This window comes from Amblyomma mixtum, chromosome 7, assembly GCF_055824585.1.
Source record: "Amblyomma mixtum isolate Tamu chromosome 7, ASM5582458v1, whole genome shotgun sequence".
In the NCBI taxonomy this organism is placed as follows: Eukaryota; Metazoa; Arthropoda; class Arachnida; order Ixodida; family Ixodidae; genus Amblyomma; species Amblyomma mixtum.
In genome coordinates, this window is record NC_143018.1 from 138,717,750 (window position 1) to 138,740,908 (window position 23,159).

At 43.9% G+C, this 23,159-nt stretch overlaps 1 protein-coding gene across 1 annotated transcript in view; it reads left to right on the forward strand.

The window, feature by feature from the left end:
- Positions 1 to 22,898, forward strand: part of LOC149337694 (uncharacterized) — a 34,047-nt gene extending 11,149 nt beyond the window's left edge. Inside the window, exons 3-6 of the mRNA XM_089554928.1 lie at positions 13,863 to 14,058; positions 15,927 to 16,073; positions 18,176 to 18,258; positions 22,625 to 22,898. Coding sequence (XP_089411054.1) covers positions 13,863 to 14,058; positions 15,927 to 16,073; positions 18,176 to 18,258; positions 22,625 to 22,898 — 700 coding nt within the window. The remainder of the gene's footprint in view (positions 1 to 13,862; positions 14,059 to 15,926; positions 16,074 to 18,175; positions 18,259 to 22,624) is intronic.
- Positions 22,899 to 23,159: the final 261 nt, after the last annotated feature.

Here is a 23,159-nt window from a genome sequence, read left to right on the forward strand (position 1 = left end):
CGCGCGCAGCAGCGGCGTGGCGCCGATGACGGCGACGCCATCTGGCGAAGCTCGGCTCAAACAGTTGCTTTGCAACGGCTCTTGAAGGCCATTCGTGCCTACCGGCTACCGGCTACGCGACGAGGCGACAACCTGGCGTAGTGTTGCTAACGCAACAAAACCACTCCAATCGCGTTCCCCGGCGCATCTCTGCTCTTGCTCGAACGCTGTCCTCAGTGCGTCCAAACAGTCGCGGAAACTAGAGACACCTTGCGCTGCCGTAGCTACTGGCGGTTTTGCAGGATATCGGACAAACTATGAACGCGTGCGGCTGCTGAGGAGCAGCCTTGCTGCTATACTACGCTGCCGATTCTGACTCGGAGGACGAGTCGCCACCGCAGTGAAACCGCGCTGGATGATCGACGGGCTGCGAAGTGAGCCGAAACCAGGCGCTTTCGGGAAATAGATGAGAGAGAATTAACCACCGGCTACACGCGTCTAATTTCTGTGACATGTGTCTACTTCTACGTATTTCGTATTTTGCGCTGTTGTTCCACAATGCATTATCAACCCGGCCGGTCACTACAAATCACGCTACAATATCGGCAATTAATCTTCTTTGTTACACACTCCAAGTAGTAAAAAATGTATAATAATACGCATCACTTTTGCGTTGAAATGGAAACCCAGTAAAGGTATTCCGATTGCTACCTCAGAGAAAAAAAATGCAGCACTGCTTTCTTGTTCATGTGCAGTTAAAAAATAGCAGGAGAGGCAATGGCGCTCACCTGTGAATTACGGTCCCACTAGCGATCTCTTGAAACAAAGATTCCTTTACATCACGCCGTCGATACTTTGTGTCTGTTACACCCCATGGTAAACGCCTCTCATCAATCATCGCGATCAGGTCAATTTCCTGGCAGCACGAGAAAGACGCCGGCCTCTTCACGCGAGCAGCCGGCACACTCGTATGCCGGCTCCTGCACGGGTGGTTCTCGCGCACAACCCCGTCAAAAAACTGCTGGAGCTTGCGTCCGAGGCAGTCCCTCCACAAGGCACAAGGCATTTCTTTTGGCTCCCTAGAGAGCCGCGTTCGTCAGAACTGTACGCATGCTCACAAGAATGCGACGGTGATAGTAGGAAATGTGCTTCTTCACGGCGGCCGCATCCGCCAGCCGACGATGGCCACGGCAGCCTTACCCTACGTATGTCCCCGCCTCCAAGACGCCGTACCACGGCACACATTATGACGTTTCCAAGAGAAACGATGTTTCCAAGCAAGAAAGGTACAAAAGCGGTGAATCACTGCAAAGTTCGTGCTTCGGTTGGTGCGGTGTATGCAGAAAATTTACCTGGCGGGCTAACAGGGCCAACCGGGTCCACGAACGCTGTTTGTTTATTTTTCTAGCGCCCGGAAGGTTTTATAACGAGGCAACAGCGCCGCAACCTGTCTCGTTTCTCTCCCTTTCGTGCAAGGTGACAGGAAGTTGTGGGAGAGTTGGCTAGGCGACTTGTTGACGGCTCGCTTGCGAACGTGTTTGGTTGATGTCATTGTTGTGTTTCCGCAGTGTGACATGGGCTTTAGGTAACATGAGTAAGCGTGGCATCACTGGCGCTACCAGGAAAATAACTCACGATTTTAGATCAATGGCAACCAGCAAAAGAGCTGAGTTGCATTAGTATGCATCAGTTGACCTCATTGCTCCTATTTCATGCTGGCGCTTACTGTATTTATACGAGGCAACGGCAAGCAGTTATCAGTTGATAGTAAGCGCTCGTGTCGTTTTGTGTTCGTCCTTTGTGCTGGATCTTTACTTGCTGTTGTAACCATCACGCATTTTCGTTTTTGGGTATCAGGTTTAAATCAGTACACGTAACACATGCCATTGCTCCTGCACCACGCACTACTTCCCGAGAGGTCCGTTTAAAAGAAAAAGATAAAAAGAGAAAGAAAATTCTTTTCTTTTTCGTTTTTTTTTGACGCCGGAAGTTTCCGCAAAATGTGTCACTGGAAGTTGGTTGCCTATGACGTCATCTGTCCTATGATGTCATAAGACAGTAGAATAAGAAATTTGAATAAAAATAAGAGAAAAAATTAGACTCCAGATAGGAATTGAACCCGAGCCGCAGGAGTGCGTGTTGATGTCACAATGACGCCGTGCAGACGGCAAAGAGGAGACATAGCAGAGATACGCGCGGCACGGCAAAAAAATTCAGGAGGGCATTTTCTTGACCTAAAGTGCGGTGAGGCGAAAGCCTTTTGCGCGGTGTTGATGCTTGTGTCTGACGTGTGGTTAAGATGTTAACTAAGTGCACAATTGTTTTTGAATCTTAAATGCTGGAGACACTGGAGGGAGTTTGGGAGGCGTCCGTCTGATTCGAGGCATTTCTGCAAACACTCTCCAGCGTCCTATACAAGAACTGCATATGCGTTGGCATGAAGTAGCGTAGCACGCTCGGCTGCGGAGCGCAAGGATGGTGGTTCGAATCCAGCGTGCACAAAGATTTTTTTGGTCTGACTAGAAGAACTGTCACACCTCTGCTGGCAACCTTCTACCGGCAACGATGATGCATTAAACGTTCTCGCCTTAAAACCGCGTCCTCCGAAGTGACGACGCTGGCTTGAGCAACCGATACCGCAGGTGCAGACGAAATCCCAATGATGCCATCACTGGTTGACCTCAATGTGGAGGCAGTATTCTCGAATACATTCAGCAAAATTTTGAGCAGCCGACCGTCGTACAGGATTCCGGGTGGTGTCGTAGCATTTTTCTTTGCATATAGCTTACACGTTTCAGTCAAGATGGAGGCTAGCATGCGACAGGAGTTGGTACCGATGACGCATGCACTTTCACCTGCATGTTTCTGGAGGTTACGTTTATTTATTTATTTATCTATTTATTTTTGCTTGCTGCAATCACCACACGGTGATTTTAGCAGGGGGGTACAAGCATGACACAAAACTATGGATGTACAGAAAAAAATGCATTCAGCACCGGCTATACAATAGAAAGCCCAATAAACAAAAAGGCACAGCTAGGCTCAACGACAGGAAATAAAAGAAAGTTAAATTATTCCTCACAAATGGTACAGCGAAGAAACAAACTAACGAATACTACAAGAAATAGCATCATCATAAACTAGATAAAAATGCAGTTATTGTTGGTGCAGAGACGGTGTTGTTTTGTAGCGAGAGCTACATTGACCGTATTCTCGACGTTTCGCTGTGGCCGGTGGCCACACCGCTAACTCAGCCGTTGCCTAGCAACCGCCGTAGCTTGCAGCGCCATCTGGCATGACATCAGAGCAGGAGCCGGTGAAACTGCGTTGCACCAACAGAGGGAGAGCCGGCGTTGCATCGTATATATAGAAGGGGCGGCTCGGTGGGATTCGTCGGCAGATATGGAAAGTTAGTCGGAGAGACTGAAAGAAGCCAGGCTTCGTCGACTAGCCCCTTGGTACAGTGGACACCTTAGTCGCGCTGTAAGATACGTTATGGCAGATGGTGCGCTGCATGCGTTGGCATTGAGAATGAGGTGTTAGAAATACGGCATTAAAGCCATTGGCCGTCGGCGTTCATTGTGTTCGTCGGCGTTGGCGTTGACAACGTTTTAAGCACACAACTGCCTACCTGGGCTAATGCACGACTGAATAGCGCTTTTAGGTGCGTGGGATGGGGAGAGAGAGAGAGAGAGAGTGACAGATGTGAGCTGATGCGTTAGCGCTCACAACGTTGTGGCAGACACGCGCCACTGCAGCAATAGGCCGCAGCGCTCTTTGGATGACCATCTCGGGATCAACCGCTAACTTCCACCTGCCAGGGTGGCAGGGTAGCCACGCTGTCTATGCAGTGTCCGGAATGCATTGAATGTTGCAGATTCCAAGCTGCGTATAGCTGTCAGATACGCCATAGCTTTCGCGCTCTAACCAGGTTCAAGAGTAATTGAAGCCCACGTTATTTTTTTCAGCTGATTTCAGCCAACTGTTTATAAGATTTATAAGTCAAGAGACGTACAGAAGGCGTAAAACCTTAAGCGCACGCCTTAGCAAAAAAAGTAAACTGTTAGCTGTTGCTATTACGCATTCAGTAAGGGTACTACAGTTAAGATCATTCGAGATCCATAGTCCTAAATACTTACAGCTGCTTACTTCAGAAAACAAGCTATTATTAATACTGTAGCAAAAAACCAAAGGTTTGATCTTGTGTGTTCCTGGCCCGCCACGGTCGCTCAGTGGTTACGGCGCTCGGCTGCTGGCCCGAAAGGCGCGGGTTCGATCCCGGCCGCGGCGGCTGAATTTCGATGGAGGCGGAATTCTGAGGCCCGTGTACTGCGCGATGTCAGTGCACGTTAAAGAACCCCAGGTGGTAGAAATTTCCGTAGCCCTTCACTACGGCGTCCCTCATAGCCTGAGTCGCTTTGGTACGTTAAAATCCAATAAACCTAAACCTTAAGTGTTACTTTCATGAAAACGTTTTTTCAACATTCATGGCCATCTGCGAGTCATGACACCACGAAAGAACTTTTTGAAGCACACTGTTCCATAATAATTGGTCCGATAGGCTGTTAATTTCCGAGTACAGAATACCGTCGTCGGGAAAAGTAAAAAAATGTCTTGACGTCCGGGACGGAAGCCACACTGGCGCTCCTGAGGTGTTACAGGGCCCCTCTGGGCAGAGTGCTCCTCGAAGGGACATCTGAGGCGTGTGTAAAAGCATATCGACATTAGCTCAAAACAGTCGAAACTGAAGAAAACTACCTCTTTTTAGAATGACACTTCTATGAATGCCTCGCTTGGCGTTGCTTGCCCGGGTTCAAGGGCATGCCTAACCATGGTTTTCGCTGGCCGTGTAATGCGGAGAAATGAAAATCGATGGTTTTGAAGGGTACTGACTGGATTCAAAGAGAAGGCACATGTAGCAGGGTGTGGCCGAAAGTTACTTCTGTTGATGAAATTAAGCCGTTTGTGGAGACAACGGGGCTGATGTGGCAGAACGCAGGCTTAATTGCAGAGACAAGGGAGAAAGAAGCGTTTGTCGTGCAGTGTGAAGTGAAGGGTGCGAAATTACATCCCACCAGTAACTAAGGAGAAAGTAAAGAAAGCCTTAGGAACAATGCAAAGGAGGAAAACAGCTGGTGAGGATCAGGGAACAGCAGATTTTTTTGAAAGACGGAGGGGATATTGTGTTAGAAAAACTAGCCACCCTGTATACGCAATGTCTTGTGACATCGAGAGTACCAGAAGCTTGGAAGAACGCTTACATTACCTTAATTCATAAGAAAGGAGACGTGGAGGACTTGAAGAATTACAGACCAATCAGCTTAATGCCCGTTCCCTACGAGGTATTTCCTAACTTAATCGCTAATAGATTCAGGACAACCTTAGACTTCAGTAAACCAAATGATCAGGCAGGGTTTCGTAAAAGATACTCGACAATAGACCACAGTCGACACTATCAATCAGGTGATATAGAAATGCGCAGAATATAAGCAACGCCTGTATATAGCCTTCATTGATTACGAGAAAGCATTTGACAGTCTAAACCTCAGCTGTCATGCAGGCATTGCGGAATCAGGGCGGGGAAGCGTGTTTTTTTTTAATTTCCATTTATTTCCATCAAAGATGGGGGAGGCGAGGCAGAAAGCTGCGATAGCAGCTTGACTAGTCCTCGTCCCCTACAAAGCAGCAGCAGTACACGCCGACAACCCGACACATCTTACATTGAAGAAAAACAGAAAAAAATAAGAGAAACAAACACAGATATATATGAAAAAGTATAGAATGTACTGCTCGTACAATAAAAAAAAAGAAAAAAATGTACGACTTGAACACACCAAAAGCATACACTTGTTAACAAATTGATAAGAAAGGTATGTACACTGAACGCAGTTCTTTTATGGGAAAGAAAAAAAAAAGTGAATACAAGTTTCTAAGTAGGCGGAAAATTAGACACTAATATAAAACAAGGAAGCATCGAACTATGTAAGTACACTGTAAAGAAAAATGTAATGGTAAAAAGGAGCGCACAAATGTAATACAGCAACATAAAGGCGACATTGGTTGATAGTTCATAACAAAGAAAGTATTCACAAATGTATGAATTCATGACAACTGAATTAGGCAAAGCTTAAGTATAAGTAAAAAATATACAGAACACACATACAAAAAAAAATGGTGCATTACAAGAATAAAGATTTCATTTCATGTGGCCTAAGATCAAGAATATCAATGTTATCCTTTAGGTATGTGTTTAGTATATTAGGAATTCGATATTTTAGTGTCTGAAATCCATAATTAGTCCAGAAGGAATGCACTTTCCAAAACTCGACATTGCGTGTGGGGTAGCATGAAGGACCTTTCATGGCTAATTCGGCAAACCTTATTAAACTATTGCATTTAGCTTTCTTTTCCCTGATAAGCCCAAGGCACAGGTGATAATTGTACATGTTTTCAAAACGTATTATGCCAAGGTTTTGCATTACAGAGTATATATCACAGTCATATTGAGAGCGTGTAATAATTCTAATAACCCTTCGCTGTAATATACTCAACTTGTTTATGTTAGTTAGGGTAGTAGTACCCCAGACCAGACTACAATATTGTAAATGAGAGACACACAAGGAATTATATAGGAGTAACAAAATATTTTTAGGGAGGAAATCTCTGTCTGTACAAAATGCCGTTAATCGAGGCGAGCTTACTTGAGATGTAATCGACGTGTCTGTCCCAGGATATATGTTCCGTGAAGATCACTCCCAACGTTTTAGATTCACTCACTATTTCTATCTCCGTATTATTTAAACTAAGCGTTAAATTAGATGGAATCTGCCGTGTATTAGGACGAAAAACAATCGCTTTTGTTTTGGGGATGCTGATTACCAAGCCATTTTCTTGTGCCCAAGCAGCTACCTTAGCGAGTACAGAGTTGGCTACCATAAACAATTCAGTGCTGTCATCGGAAGAAAAGAATAAGCTAGTATCATCGGCGTAAATTACGAACTTAGCTCGATCATCAAGACTGGCGATATCATTTAAGTATAGATTAAACAAAAGGGGGCCAAGAATACTCCCTTGAGGAACTCCATTGTGCGTTTGTATTAAATCTGAAGGGTGACCACTGACCTCAACAAATTGATAACGATGAGAGAGGTGTGACTTAATTAACTCCCATGCATTTCCGCGAATGCCATAAGATTTCAACCTTTCGAGGAGTAAGGTTCTGTTCAGGTAATCAAAAGCTTTGGTGAAATCAATGAACACATCCAACACAAGTTTTTTTGCTTCTATATTATGTAAAATATACTTCTTTTGATCAAGTAGAGCTAATTGGGTGGACCGATGTTTCCGAAACCCGTACTGTGCGCTCGACAATGCCTCTAATGTATCTAAAAAGGAAACAAGGTGAACCGGAAGAAGTTTTTCCAATCCTTTAGAGAACGCTGGCAGAATTGATATGGGACGGTACTTGCCGAGGTCATTGTGATCTCCTTTTTTATACATTGGTTTCACTTTCGCTACTTCAAGCTGTTTCGGGAAGGTACCTGTAGTAAAACTCAGATTGAAAATGTGCGTTAGTACAGGTGCTATACAATCAATAACGTATTTTAATGGCTCGATTTGCATACCTTGAGTGTCACAGCTGCGTGAATTCTTGAGATTCAAGATTATAGAAGAAATTTCTTCGTCTGAAGCAGGTGTAAGAAATACGCTGTGTGGGCAAGGAGGGTTATTAGAAAGCTTTGTATGTCTAGATAGCTGAGGGGTAGGGAGGCTAGCGAAGTGATCATTAAATGCGTCGGCTAGGGAAGCCCCATTAACTATTTTTCCATTTATCAAAAGTTCTTCCACTGGGCTAGTTCTTTGTGAGCGGCACAGAACTTCATTTAGTTTCCTCCATGTTGATTGACTATAATTTTTAACTGCACTAAAAGACTTTTCTAGGTAGTGTCTAGGTAGGTAGGTAATATCTTTATTTAGCTTATTCCGATACTTCTTGAATTCTCTCAGGAGGATGATATCTTTGGTCTGAATGAACCTGTGGAACATGTCGTTCTTTATTTTTATTCTTGCCATAAGATCGCCATTAATCCATGGCTTTCTTATTTTTCTGGATAAATTAATAGCAACAAAAGGAAAACAAGATATATAAATGTCAGTGAACTTTTGAATGAAACAATCATAAGCAGAATTTGCATCCGAGCTGTTGAAAACATTTGACCAGTCAACTCTCATGACATCCCTGCGAAATGCTTCCAGCTGGTTGGGCAAAATCCGTTGGAACGTAACTTTACGCTGTGCTAATTTTCCTTTATTTGGAGGTTTGACACATAGAATAATCGGCAGGTGGTCGCTAATATCGTAAGCTAAGACACCAGATTTAAGCTCATTCGACTGGTAACTAGTTAGAAAAATATCAATTAGTGTAGATGACTGTAACGTGACTCTTGTTGGCAAACTGATCGTATTTCTAATATAATACATTTCTAGCATTAGCTTAAAGTGTTTAACAGCACTAGACGAGTCAAGTAAGTTTATGTTAAAATTGGGATTGAACATATTGGAATATATATATATATATATATATATATATATATATATATATATATATATATATATATATATAAACGTAATTCGGTTGACACACGGTAGAAAAAACACAACTTTATTCTAACGTTTCGACCAGGGTCTGGCCTTCGTCAGAGTGATGGGGTACAGGCAAAAGACACAGTTTATAAGGGAACGTACGCGGGGAGGGAACATTCTGATTGGCGCATCGCAGCGGCAAACACCTCAGTATGAATCGCCAGTGAATGATAAATGTAGTCAACGAAGCACCGTCAAAAATTACAAAATCATCGTGGAGGATAACTGCAATCACATTGTGAAAAAAAATGTAAATAATACAAAAATGTCTTGGTCCTAGCTCAAATGCACAAGAAAAGGCGAACAACAACAACAACAAAAAAACAAATAAATAAATAAATAAAAAATAAAATCATCACACACGAGAAACAGGTGAATACTGCTTTTGATTAAACAACGCCTCTTGTGAAAGGGTATGGTACTAAGATGCGGTGTTGTTTCAGAGATAAACAATTTACTAAGACAGAAAAAAGCGGCGCTGACAGTAAAAAGAGGACGAAAATGATCAGCGTAGATGAAACACGGCATGATACTATGAAGTGTTGCGGTTATGACGATAGGCAAGTCAGCTTCCCAACATTTTCATTGAGACCACAAGAAACAGTATTAAATTTGTGTATAAAAAATGACTCACGAACTTCGCGTTCATGATGGGTCTTGAAGCCTGATTCCAGTAACGTTACTTGGATTTTATCGAAAGGGTGCTTAGTGCTGTTCACATGTTTAGAGATAGGAAGGCTAGGCACTGTCTTGCAATGAGCTTTGTGATTATTAAAACGATATCTGAATGGTGTCTCTGTTTGGCCAATATACTGAATTTTGCAGACTGAGCATTCAAGCATGTAGATTACGTTGCTGGTATCACATGAGTAGTTTCCCCGAATTTTCACTTTAAAGTTCGATGCAGTGCTGGAAGCCGTTACTGATGTCAACATCTGCGCGAAGACTTTGCAACGTGATTTATTACATGGATGACAGCCGATCGACACACAGAATGTTCCCTCCCCGCGTACGTTCCCTTATAAACTGTGTCTTTTGCCTGTACCCCATCACTCTGACGAAGGCCAGACCCTGGTCGAAACGTTAGAATAAAGTTGTGTTTTTTCTACCGTGTGTCAACCGAATTACGTTTATGTTCTACCGGATCCATCCGATCTTCACCCCTTCTTATATATATATATATATATATATATATATATATATATATATATATATATATATATATATATATATATATATATATATATATATATATAACTATTGCACAGCTACTATTGGTCTTGATAAAATCAGCAATACAATCCCAATACGGAAAGGTGTCAGGCAGGGAGACACGATCTCGCCAATGCTATTCACCGCCTGCTTACAGGAGGTATTCCGGGGCCTGAAATGGGAAGAGTTGGTGATAAGAGTTAGTGGAGAATGCCTGAGTAATTTGTGATTCGCTGATGACATTGGCTTGCTGAGTCTCTCAGGACATGAACTGCAAAGCATGATTAGAGTCAGACAGGCAGAGTAGAACGGTGAGGCTAAAAATTAATATGCAGAAAACCAAAGTAATGTTCAACAGCCTAGCAAGGGAACAGCAGTTCGCAGTTGGCAGCGAGGTGCTCGAAGTAGTAAGAGAATATGTCTACTTAGGGCAGGTAGAGACCGGTGATCCGTATCGTGAGAGGGAAATAACTAGAAGAATAAGAACGGGGTGGAGCGCATATGGCAGGTTCTCTCAGATCATGAATGACAGTTTACCAATGTCCCTCAAGAGAAAAGGATATAACAGCTATATCTTACCGGTACTCACCTATGGGCAGAAACGGGGAGGCTAACAAAGAGGGTTCAGCTTAAGTAAAGGACAACGCAGCGAGCTATGGAAAGGAAAATGATAGGTGTAACGTTAAGAGATCGGGAGAGGGCGGAGTGGCTGAGGGAACAAACACCGGTTAATGACATTCTAGTTGAAATCAAAAGGAAGAAATGGGCTTGGGCAGGGCATGTAATGCGAAGGCAAGATAACCGCTGATCTTTAGGGGTAACGGGGTGGATTCCAAGATAAAGCGAACGTAGCAGGAGACGGTAGAAAGTTAGGTGGGCGGATCAGATTAAGAAGTTTGTGGGGATGCAGTGGTCGCAACTGCCAAAGGACAGGGTTAATTCGAGAGACATGGGAGAAGCCTTTTCCCTGCAGGGGGTGCAGTGAGGCTGATGATGATGATGATGACGGGTGCGAAGTGCACGAGTGCGGAGTGCAAGAGTCTCGAGTGACTCGAGACAAAGATGTGGATCTGTCTAGTGTTTGTGCTGATTCACTCTCTTTAACGGACGCTGGAGAAAGCTCTTTCATACTAAGTTTTGGAACAGACAGCTGCAGTGGCCAGCCATGCAGTGAGGGGGATATAGCGGTAGTGCAGCGGTGTGCTTGGCGGGGTTGTGCGCTATCGTCGATACCGGCGACAACGCCGTTAGTTCAAACGCGCTGGCGGGAGGTGCTCGCGACAACATTTACTGTTCAGCGAGATAGGTGGACTGCGGCTACGCGTCACTTCCTAGTGTGCCCCTCCTTACTAAAACCTTGCCTTGTGTTCGAGCACAGCTGCCAACGGAAATTGAATAATACCTTTACCACGGCTCAACATGTGTCACAGAGAGAATTCGTTTCGTTTTTTTTTTTTTGGGGGGGGGGGGGGGTATGAATTATGATTTTTCCGTCCTCGATCACGTTTTCATAGTGAATTTCGTTATGCATGGTCTTGTAGTGCAGGAGAAGTCAAGTGGGCGTCAGGAGGTCCGAGACTATACAAAATTGAATAGGCCAAATATATAAGCATGATATGAACAGGCGATGTGAGGCAAAAGGAAAATGCACCAAAAAAGTGTGGTGCACGGCAGTGTTCTTCAAAAACTTCTCCGATTATTATTCCACGCTTGCTTACCCGCCCGCTCCCACATGCTAGATTACACCTTGTTGAGGGCGCCCCTTCAGTTTTCTGCCATTAAAGTAATCAATGCAGTCTTGCCGGGAGCCTCACTGCCTAGCTCCATGTGTCATCCATGGTGTTTTCACCAGCTGTGAGTGGGGAGCCGATATTTAAGACGTGATATGATTTACAGGAAGCACACATTAGAGGATTCGTGAACAAAGACGCACTGCCTTACCCAAGTGAGGCGGTTACTCGAGAAATGATTGCAGGCCCCACTTTTGTCGCACAGTTGCTTGGCTGATTGTGTTAGAATCAGCGTATCATATACCACAAAATTTCTCGCCTGAAAAAATCTCCTCAAATTTCTCAAATTTCCTCAAATCCTCAACCTCAAATTTCCAGCCACAAAATTTCTAGCCTCAAGGCATGAATCAGGAGTCAAACCGTCAACCAGCATGTACATGGTCGTCGATGTGGGCCGCTTGTGGAGACTAAGAGCACGGGTCTTTCTTATCGTGGGGGCTACCCTCCCGGCAGCCCGCTCCAAACGAAGACGCGTCTTTATTGAATTGGTACTTCCGCCTTGAAGCAATGAGACCATCCCGTCATAACGACTTCTCGCAGGGAAACACGCGGGGACAGGATGGCTCAGTTGCATCGCGCCGCTCTACGCCGCTTTGGAGCGTTCGTTCTTTGTGGCAGTTTAGCCCATTATCGGACAGTGGGACACATTCATCCCACTTTTTCCATCGCCATGTTTTGAGTTATAAGGCTAAAACAACTGCATGCATTGCTTTCATATTTCTCGCGCAACCTAATGTGCGATCAAAGATTCTTTCCGGCTTTTCTTTTATTGGTGTTCACCTTGTGGCAACACATACTACAACATAAACGTACTGTTCTAATTGCGCGTGCTGCAAGTATTTTGTAAAGCATTTTGGAGTGCTCTCCAGCTGGTAAATGATGAGTGATGGGCACCGGAAACTCAGTTGAGTGGATGACATTGAGTTTGCGGGCATACCGGGGCCACGGATGTCAAAAGTGGAGGTTAATTGAAGACACGTGTGAGAGACCTTTGTTCTGCAGTGGGCGTAGTCAGGCTGATGATGATGATGAAGTATGAAAACTTTGGTTTTTTACTCAAGAGCCGTTAAATGTCTTTTTTAAACTGTTTTTTTGGTCCTGACTATAATGATTCGTCAAAAACTAGTGCAAAATTTAATGCCCAAATTTTTAGCGATATATTTCGGCTGTGCTTTATGTTATATCTTTGTTTCCTAGTGCGGTGGTGGTGGAAAAAGGCAAGAAAAGTTTGAAAACGATCCACATGAAAAGCCGCTATAATTACTGTTTGTGCAATTTGCTTCCTGCGTTTCAAAAAGGAAAAAGAGGCTGCTGCAGGCAGGTCCATGTCTCTTGTCCGAATGTCGACAACAAGCGGATGCTGCATTAAGAATTCTTGAATTTTTTTTCATAAAAAGTAAGCTTTTGTATGTTCTCTCATTTGCAGTTTGTATGCCGACAGTGAGTTCACATCACATGGCAAAAATTCTCTTTTTTCTGAAGCGCCTGTCTCTCAGGGTCAGTGAACACATGTGACCCTCTTTTTCAGATGCTTTCGCAGAGTGTGAGACTCCTATGTCCCACTTTTTCGTCGAGAATACTTAACACAAAAGAGCTCCAGTTTTGAATATTTCATAATAAGCTAATAATAATATATCATAATAGGCATTACTATACCACCCTTAATAGGCCGCGTTCATTGCTCACCGCCTTTTGCCCCACAGTGGGTTACAACCCTTGAGGGACAAAGCAGCGATGCTTCGCATTTGTCTTTTAAGGCTAGCGAAGGCTGAATGTCTTCCTTATGTTTCATATTGAAAACTTCTACCACTGCAGATGGCCAATAATTCATCAGGCCTTCAGCACGTTTCACCTCTTGTTATGTTGATCGTCATAAAGTGCCTATCATACTTCTTTGTTTATAGCGGCCACTGCATATGTGGTAGGGTTAAAACAAAGAAGAGGTTTGAGAGATGTGGATGAGCACGGACTTCTCTTTTGGATATCGATAACTAGCGAAACCTAAATATTAGCAGTTCTTCTACTTCTGTCGAATGTCACTCTGCAGCCGGAATATAAGGGAGTAATTACTCATTGGCATCCACTCGAGCGCAGCCATACGGCTACAAAGGAAAGCTATACAGCTTTCTCAGAAACTTCGTAGTTAAAGAAAAATTCGTCCTGGTCCGGGAATATACATCGGTAGTAGTTTTTTTCCGAAATTATTCTAAACCATTTTTTCATATCTGACATCTGCAGGTTCTTCATCAACCTGAGGCATTTTGAAATAAAAGAAACGTTACGCTACAGGCAATCATACCAAGGCCAAACGCGGACAGCGGTAGCATCCTCACAACATGATGCACTGAAGGAGACGTTGGCCACCACCAACTACGTGATCACGGAAGGAGTGCACATCATAAAGGCAGCGGTTTCGAAGAGAAAAATGATGAACGTAAGATGAAAAGCGAGACGGAACCTTCGAGTGTTAGTTATGTGTCTCAATATTGCTGCTTCATTTTTACACTTCTACGTGATGGAGAACATGACTTCCTAATATATTGAGATCGCAAAATGAACAAGGGAGGGGAAAACCTCAGGTTGCTTGAGCAAACGTTTCGACAAGAGGATTTGTCTTCGCCTGGGCAAAGCGTTCATCATTGGCAGGGATTAAATGGGGCCTTCCTCCTCGGAGCAAAGGCCCTATTTAATCCCTGCCAACGATGAACGCGTTGCCCAGACGAAGACAAGTCCTCTTGTCGAAACGTTTGCTCAAGCAACCTGAGGTTTTCCCCTCCCTTGTTCATTTTGTGATCGCCAAGACCATCTACCACACCCTCTCTCTACCATGGACTCATATACTGAGAGTGATGCCTACTTTAGCACGAGGCAAACTGAGTAAAAGATTGATCCTCCGACAAGTAATATTGTGAATATGCGGAAACAAAGAACCGGCTTCCAGATTATTCTTACTGGTTGCTTGGCCCTTACTGTGCTGAAAATAAAAATATATGGTCTTACACATGCGACAGAACGCTTATCTACAGATATATGATATCGATATCTGCTGAAAAAATCTGCAGATTTCCCAAATGGACTTACAGCCAAAGCGTGAGCAAAGATTGAACGACGTAGTGTTGATCGTTGAACTGTAGCACCTTCTGCACTATGGACGCCATCTGTCACCCGCATTGCACATGACGCGAAGCAAGCATAGCTCTAGTTATATCTTGTTAGTGTGATAAGCCTGTGATGTCAGAATATCTCTCAAAGCGCACACTGTGTTTGTGCTAGAACAGTTAATGTGACATAATGCCATAAAGTGACATGGATCTTTCTTCTTCAGTTAAACGGGAAAACGCAGATAATATTGACTGATGAGGAAATTTGGCCCACGAGCAGTGAATGACGGTAGTTCAACGCGCATTATATTGCTCGCTTAACGCTTCCTTGGCCCACAGGCATAGTGACCTGAAAGTTCTTTGTTCTATCATTGCTCTTGATGGTCGTGTGAAACAATGTATGGCATAGCAACATGGCAAAATGAATGCCTAATTGCGAAAACGAACATGCATAAATGTTTTGGTTTGTCTTTATTAATCAATATGCTGCCGCAGGAAAAATGAAAAGATACCCCAAATCAAAATAAACCAAGGCTCTGGTATGAAAAGAATGTAAATTAGTGTCCTTGCCAATCAAATACAGGTCAACTTCACTCTTTTCGTAGCGTGCATTCGTCAGTCAACACTATCTGGATAATCTTAAATTACATGTTCTTTTAATCAAGCGTTCAGAGGCTCCTTTGGTGTTTTTACAAACTAGCCTGACATGTCTACTCTCTCACTCGTCTCAAAACTGCGGGTTGTGCCAGATATTGAACGATTCTAGCGTGCTGTGTAAATTATTTGAGTATTTACATCGAGCATCAACTTAATAATCATAAATTCGTTTTGTTCACCCGTGACAAAACTTTAGGCTGGGCGAGATCTTGAACAATTCTGGCTTACGATGCAAAATTTTTATACACCTACATATTTTTAAGGCTGGTCTGGAGAGGATTTACAACAAGCAGCAGATCAATAATCATATTTTCCTCATGCATCATGCTTAGGTAATTTTGGTTCTAAAGCTTAATTTGTTCATGTATATTACCACTGTGACCTTGAGAAGCGTAAAATTGAGACGCAAACCCTTCGACCGACTATTTATCTGCCTTGGTGATGCAGGAATCAATGAATGGATAGCTGAAAAAATAGGTAATCTGAGCCAAATAAAGTTTGACAGTGATTGAACGATACATGATCTTGCCTACCCCACACGCAGTTTTTCGTGGATGATCAGCCGCTACTCGAGGTCGGAAAGCGGCAATTCGGTACAATGAAAGCACTGGACATCGACACAGCCGGCATGACAGTGTACGAGGCCCATTTCGTTTATCCTGGGAACGCTAGCCATGCTGCTTTCCCCAGAGTAAGTTGGCGCCGCAGAGGCACATTGTCCGTTTGGTGTGCAAGAGGACCAGAGTTTCGATCGTCCGGCAGTCGTGCTTGTCCAACGTTGAAAAAAATACCTAAGTGATTTTCCACAGAACATGATTAAAACACCGTGGTATATCCGCTGATCGTAACATTCTGTATAAGTGTACTAATCAAAACGCCAGGCCTTAGTTCCCAAAAGCTGCGGGGACCTTGACCAAGTTAACAACCAGGCCTCTGGCGCAGCAGGGGGTTGTAAGAACATTCAGATCAGGACAAGTCGGAAATGGAAAGAGAAGGTGGTGATCTATAGGCAAGACCCTTATGAACGAGGCTAGCCTAGCAGAACTCTTGAAACAATTAGCGGCATTAAAAGGGGCGTTATTTGCCAAGTGGTTATAACAGGACAGATGAAGGATATCCTGAAGTAAATCACGGATATATAATCTCTGGCAGCATTCAGGAACTGTGAAATCAGTCTTGTCAAAACGGACCAATGAGCCCCGGTTCTAGTCATTGCTGCGAGGCAGCGCACAGAGACGACGGACAAGACGGTCACGCAGGTGGGAGAAGTGATGACGTTGAACTCCTAATTATGCTGGCCCAAACTCTTTTTTGTTGCGATCGCCTTGAGGCGGCTTATTTGGCGTTGCGTTTGTCAGCGTAAATAATGACCCTCTTGCGATACTACATAGGAACTTGCTCCCGCGCGAGCAACGGATGGCGCACGAAGACGCGTTTGACTTGCCGTACGAGTTGCTGCGAAGCCCGTTTCGACTCCTGAAGGAGGTTAGGCGCAAAAATCAGTAAGCGCACGTGAAATCAGCTGTTTTCCTGCAGGTCGCCATGCTCTCGTTTTACCCACCTCAGCGCAACCTGACGGCAGAAAAAGTTAACCACCAGCAAATTTAGTAGCAAAACTTCGTACGCACTTACTTTTGCTTGATATTTTTCACCTTTAAACAAAGTGTTTTGCTATAATAAAATACTTAGTTTATTTGCAGCATTTTTATTCAGACTTTTGAAAAAATTAGCAGACGGCCCTTTGCCACGCAGATAGGCAGTTCCGGCGCACCAGTGTTCTGTAATTGGCTTAGTCCTCTTTGCATCAAGCAGCGACGCCTCATCTTTGCTTACTTTTGGTGTCACTGGCACCAATTTTTGAACCGATTTGTGGTCGTTCTGTTTTACGGTTCCTTCTAGCATACTTTAAAGGACAGCCAAGGAGTAGGTGCTTGATTACTAATCAATAAGGATGTAGTCGTCAATACTGACTTGTGCTGCAATAACGAGAGTGCGGCGGCTATCATGATTAGGCTTAGTCAGACGCCCAATTTGAGGCTTTACCAGGCCTTCGCGCACGCATCGTCTTGATAACGACCCAGTGCCAAGGTTCTATGAAGATGCGCATGCGGCATTGAGTAAAGAAACACGAAGTACTCTGTACTGATGAGCTTTTTCTGTGCCAAGGCATACAAAACGAAGACAGGTGGCCAGGTACCACGAGGTAATTGCGTACAGCCTGGTAATGCCGGCAGAGACTATTAAACAGTTTAGTAAAAAATTTGTAATATTTCACAGAAAATAAATACAAACAAGTTACGATAAGAAAAAATTTAACCTGGCATATTTTCAGCCTGAAGTAGGGAAATCTAAAATGAACCTGGATGAGCCTGAACAGCCACTCTAAAAATGAGAGTTGTGATTGTGCCCGCATCCAGACATTAAGCTGATGCGCAGGAGTTAAGTAAGGTGCATGCTAGGCACATTAATACCATAGCACGTGTGGTCGCCATTTGCCAAGATTAGATCCAGGAACGAAGGAAACTAGTTCGCAAGAACTGAATAAACAAGCTAGTAGCAGGAGATAAATTATAAGTGTTTATGATCTCTCTTCGGAACAGGCATTCTGCATGAATTCAGGATCGGCACAATAGTGTAAACAAAGAAAACGAAGCGATCTGATCAATGATCGCCTTACTATTGGAATTTAAATAAACTAGCAGTTACTTTTTTGCTTGAATGAGTTCCTCAAAAATGATATTATTCGTTAATATTAAAACGAACCCTTTTCTTACCTTCCTTTCTGCACTGAAGAATGGCATGGAAATGCCCATTACGCCTACTCTGTACCCATCATCTTACGTGCAGTTCAGCGGCAAGCCCTTCATCAACGAACGGTGCGTGCCGGTATTTACTTTTTACTTGCGTACGCAAAGAAAGCCAAGGTGCTTCACATTCTACACCTCACTTCATGCCCCTATTAGCAGCCATGTTTGACCAACCCACCCCAGCCTACGCGTTTGTCAGTGAACGACGGCTGCGTCTCATTCCTTTAGTGCATTATATGGGAATTGAAGCCCTGGCCACGATGGCAGTATTTTTGACATAAGTGAAGCGCAAAACACGCGTGTGTGCTGTGCGATGTCAGAGGACTCTAACTAACCCTATGTTCTCAAAGAAAATCCGTGGCCTTTCCTCACGGCTGCACTCACCTGTACTTCTTTCAGTGCGTTCTTCATTCCTTCCAAAACAACGCAGCTCAGGTGTCCGCCTAGATTGATACAATTGCTCGGCCGTTCATTTCCCAATAATCAAAATATGTTTTCCATGTAATTTAAGTGGCGTATTCTTGATCAAAATGGCAATGATGATTGAGAGAAAAGTTCCCTAGAGAGAAAGCACCAATGCGAGAAATAAAAATGAAAATAAGGAACGAAAAGAACCTGACGACGTCAAAGGTGAGATAGGTAATGAATGAAATCTACCAGAATATTAGGCGTAGCAAATGGCCATAGGGGCAAATATGTTAAACAGCGTATGAGAACACCTCTTCATGGACGAACAAGAAGTTCTGGCGAAGTAGAGGTTTTGATACCCGATCGAACATTGTTCTCCATGTTCGTGGAAGAAAATTATTTTTATTATTGGTAACTTGAGCACACTGAAGTATATTGCCGCGAAACTTTGTGGTTTGTCTGTTCACGCTGAAAGCTGCCAGCACGCGGCTTTATCACTTTCTTTATGAGGCGAGATGGCACCATATTCATCTCGAATGATCGCGGCCACGTGCTACATGGTTCGACATTAATGTGGTTGCCGTTCTGCCTACGTAACCGTTCAAAATTAACCTTTAAAACGCTTACCAGTTTGCTTTTCTTGGCATACCGCTGTCGAAATGAAGTACAAAAAACGGCACAAAAAAAAAGTGGTGCACCTGTTCAAGTTTGGAAACTTGTACGTTTTCTGAAGGCTAAGACGATCTGGACTTTCGGTAACAGCACTTTTACGGCAATATTTTGGACGCCAATAATCAAGAAAAAGTCGTAGGCTTTGAACGTAGCTAAGCCGAGTCTTCGTGCTAAAGCAAATGTTTGCTGGTTGGCTGCGATTGAGGTTCCGCTACAGTGATTTGTTTACGCAGCAGATGGGAAGCGGTAACCAGGAGTGTGGTGCATTTTAACACTAGGCGTGATCGGCTGCGGCGTTATCATATTTCCTCGGTTAAGTGGCCAGTGAAGCTGTTATGTTCGCGCCTCCGCGGGCTGGCAACCCATAGTGTCGCGGCGATATTTATTCTATTTCTGCGTGGGCAACTGCTGCGCTGAGTTTCGCCTAGTTAACCTTTCCACTTTCAAGTTCAAGCACTAAAATGCGGTGAGCCGATTCCATCCAGTGAAGCAATGCTTTCGGAATGAAACAAGAGTTGGAACAGTCCCCGTGTCTTGCAGCGGGCATAAGCTGCCCATTAAAAAAAAGAAACGTCGTCGGCAGTGCCGCCAGCGCGCAGCAGGTGCCCAGTGGGCACTGTGGACACTCTGCCTACCTTTTGTCTTCCCAAAACTAACATTTTAAACTATCTACGTATTCCTCGCCTGGTGTTTCTCGGCCTGCTTCCATATTCAGTCCATTCTTACCTGCTTCCGTGTCGAACGTATACGTTGTCCCTTGACCACCGACCCCAGTAAAGATATCGAGGCTATCCTAGACAGGCTTTGTGCAGGAATGGAGGAAGGTTCTTTCTATAAATCTGGCGCTACTAGGAGCTAATAAGCAAGTTCCTTAGGAACCATGATAGCCCTTCTAATTCTTCCTGAAGCAAAATGCATAATATTTAATTTAAAAGACAGCTGCTTACCTAGTAAGATAGGAATGAACGAACGGTGCCTCTACACTACGCCTAAATAGATGTGAACGCAGTAATACTCGTTCACCAACTCTTTATTCTTTATTCAGAGGTTACCCCGCAGCGCCCATAGGCGTTACAGCAGGGGGGTTACAGCATTGAAAAAAATTCATCCTCGTGAGTACAGCACACCTGCATTTCACTGAGTCGATTCCATTCGCCAATTGTTTTAACAAAAAAGGAGTTTGCGTAAGTGCCAGTCCTTGAGTGATACTCACGAATTTTGAGACTATGGTGTGTGCGCATGAAACATAGTGAGGCTCTTTCAGATAGGTTTCTCTATTAATACCGGTTTTATTATGAAATATTGTGTATAAGAGTTTAAGTGTTAATTTCCTTCGGCGAGAGGCAAGTAGTTCCCAGTTGAGCTCATTCTTCATGGCACTTACGCTATCCCGCCTTCGGAATCGTCCTAAGACAAACCTGGCTGCGCGGTTTTGGATTCGTTCAATGTGCTCAGTGAGCGTCTTGTTCGAAGGGTCCCAAACCGCACAGCCATACTCCAAAATAGGTCTGACGCAACTCAGATAAGCATTGTTTTTTAAATTGACATGCGAACATCGCAAATTGCGTTGTATAAAATTCAGGGCTCTACTTGCCCTGCGCACCAAGTCATCAATGTGCGCGCTCCAGGAACAATCAGATGCCAGCGTTAGGCCTAAATACTTATTCGCTGCCTCTTTACGTATTAGTTCGTTGTTAATCATGTATCGAGAATCAGTTGTTTTTTTCTTTCTAGTAAAACAAACATGAATGCACTTTTTGACATTTAAATTCATTTTCCAAGTGGAACACCATGATTCAATTCTTGTTACGTCTGTTTTTAAGCATGAAATATCGTTATGAGCAACAATTTTCCTGTCCACAACGCATTCATCTTCAAATAACCGCACAGAAGATGAAATTCCATCAGAAATGTCGTTTACATAAACCAAGAACAAGAGTGGTCCCAAAACCGAGCCTTGCGGAACGCCCGATGTAACATTTACGTAGCCTGAACGTTTCCCATTTAAAACGACGCATTGTCGCCGCTGAAACAAATAATTTTGAATCCATTTAAGTACAGAAGAGTGAATATTTAATAAATGAAGCTTGTTAACAAGGATTGACTGTGACACTGTATCAAAAGCCTTGCGAAAATCTTAAAAAGCACAGTCAATTTGTCCTCCCATGTCAACACCTGATGCTAAGTCGTGATAAAACTCAACTAACTGGGTCGTGCAAGAGAGCCCTTTGCGAAACCCATGCTTTTCTTCAATTAACAATTTGTTTTGAGTTATGTGTCTCATTACCTCTGTATATAGGATATGTTCAAGAATCTTACATGCTATTGATGTTAGTGATATGGGTCTATAATTACCAACTTCTTTTTTGGGACCACCCTTGTGAACAGGAACCACGTGAGCAATTTTCCACTCATCCGGTAAATTGCCTGTTGCCAGCGATTTGTTGTAAATCAAATAGAGATAACGTGAAATCGATACCGAGCACCTTTTAAGAATACGTGGTGAAATACCATTTCGTTTTGAATGAATTTATTGAGTTGCTAACAGGAATAGCGTGCGTAATGCTTTTGCTATGCTACACGAAGGAAAGGTTGCTGTGAGTTTATACTTCCGTCTCTAGGTGGTATGTAAGCAAGCCATGTAAGCAAGCTTTACATGACTTGCTTTACATACTGCACTTAGGGCTGCCATACAAGATGGATTTCACTATTATAAGCGGCCCATTGCGCATTGCGATTGGTGCCTTTTGTGCAGCAATTTTCATGTCGCATAGTATCGGGCTTTCAATACATAAACAGGATATTTCAGTGTAAGTTGTACAGTCAGCCGCTTTTGGTCAGCTTTGTACTGCTTTAACAATTCGTCATGCGCCCACAAATACACCTGGTCCTGCGTCTCACATACTTCACATGTGTTTGCTCACATTGCACTAGAGAGAACAAAACTTCTAGTGTTTAACTCAATGCGCTGCGATTAGCCGCAGAGGCATCTGAACCTAGAATACAATAACTTGTTCATACACGAGGTCTGTGCATGATGCGACATATAACGCTTCGATTAAAAGTGAGGTGCAGTTTCCCGCTCCCCTGATTAAAAGCAGACAACGCAGTTTCTAAAAGCCCACTGGTTTGCGGATCACAAAATTCATTATTCCCATTCTTTCCAGAGCGTGCGTCATAGAATTTGATATATGACGGCCGAAGGCAGTGTAGTTACAAAATGCGACGTGGTTACAGAGCGTGCTTGTGCGTCCCGTGATTGTCTTGGGTCTTCTCTGTTCTTTGTCGCGTAAGGTGAAGCCAGGTGTGACTGTTTTTAGTGCGCCACTTGACTAATTTTTGACCGCTGCGGCAGGCCGTGGATCAAGATCCGCTACACTCTCGCGCAAAAGGACCCCACGGAAATAATATATTTCCGAAAAGCGGCTGCACCGGATGCTGAGCACGTCCAGGTGGTGTTCAAGGTCTTCGAGGAGCACTTCTCCCTCTGGACCAGCGAAGGCCTGGAGAACGTCGTCGCCACGCAGTTTCGCGCACCATCCTTATTCGCCATCTACGATTTCAACCTCGACTCAGTGCTCATGGTACGCCTTTCTGTAGCCATCCATCACCAAAGCGTGAAAGAGTAGCATACGGCCATTGATCGCACGCAATCATAAACTTGCGTAGAATTAACCGCGATACAGAGTGTGCGCTTCCCCTGGTTTCTATGGTAGAAGGGCCCGGGATTGTCAGATCGATGTCTCACGTTGGTGCGTGGCCTTGGTGGCCGCATGTTGGAAACTGGGAAAAACAGACTGCTCTACCTGCATGCCGATGAGTCTGTTTATGTCAGAGGACACCAGGAAGGTTGTTCTGCAGTTCTTCATCACGCACTCTCTCATCATCCA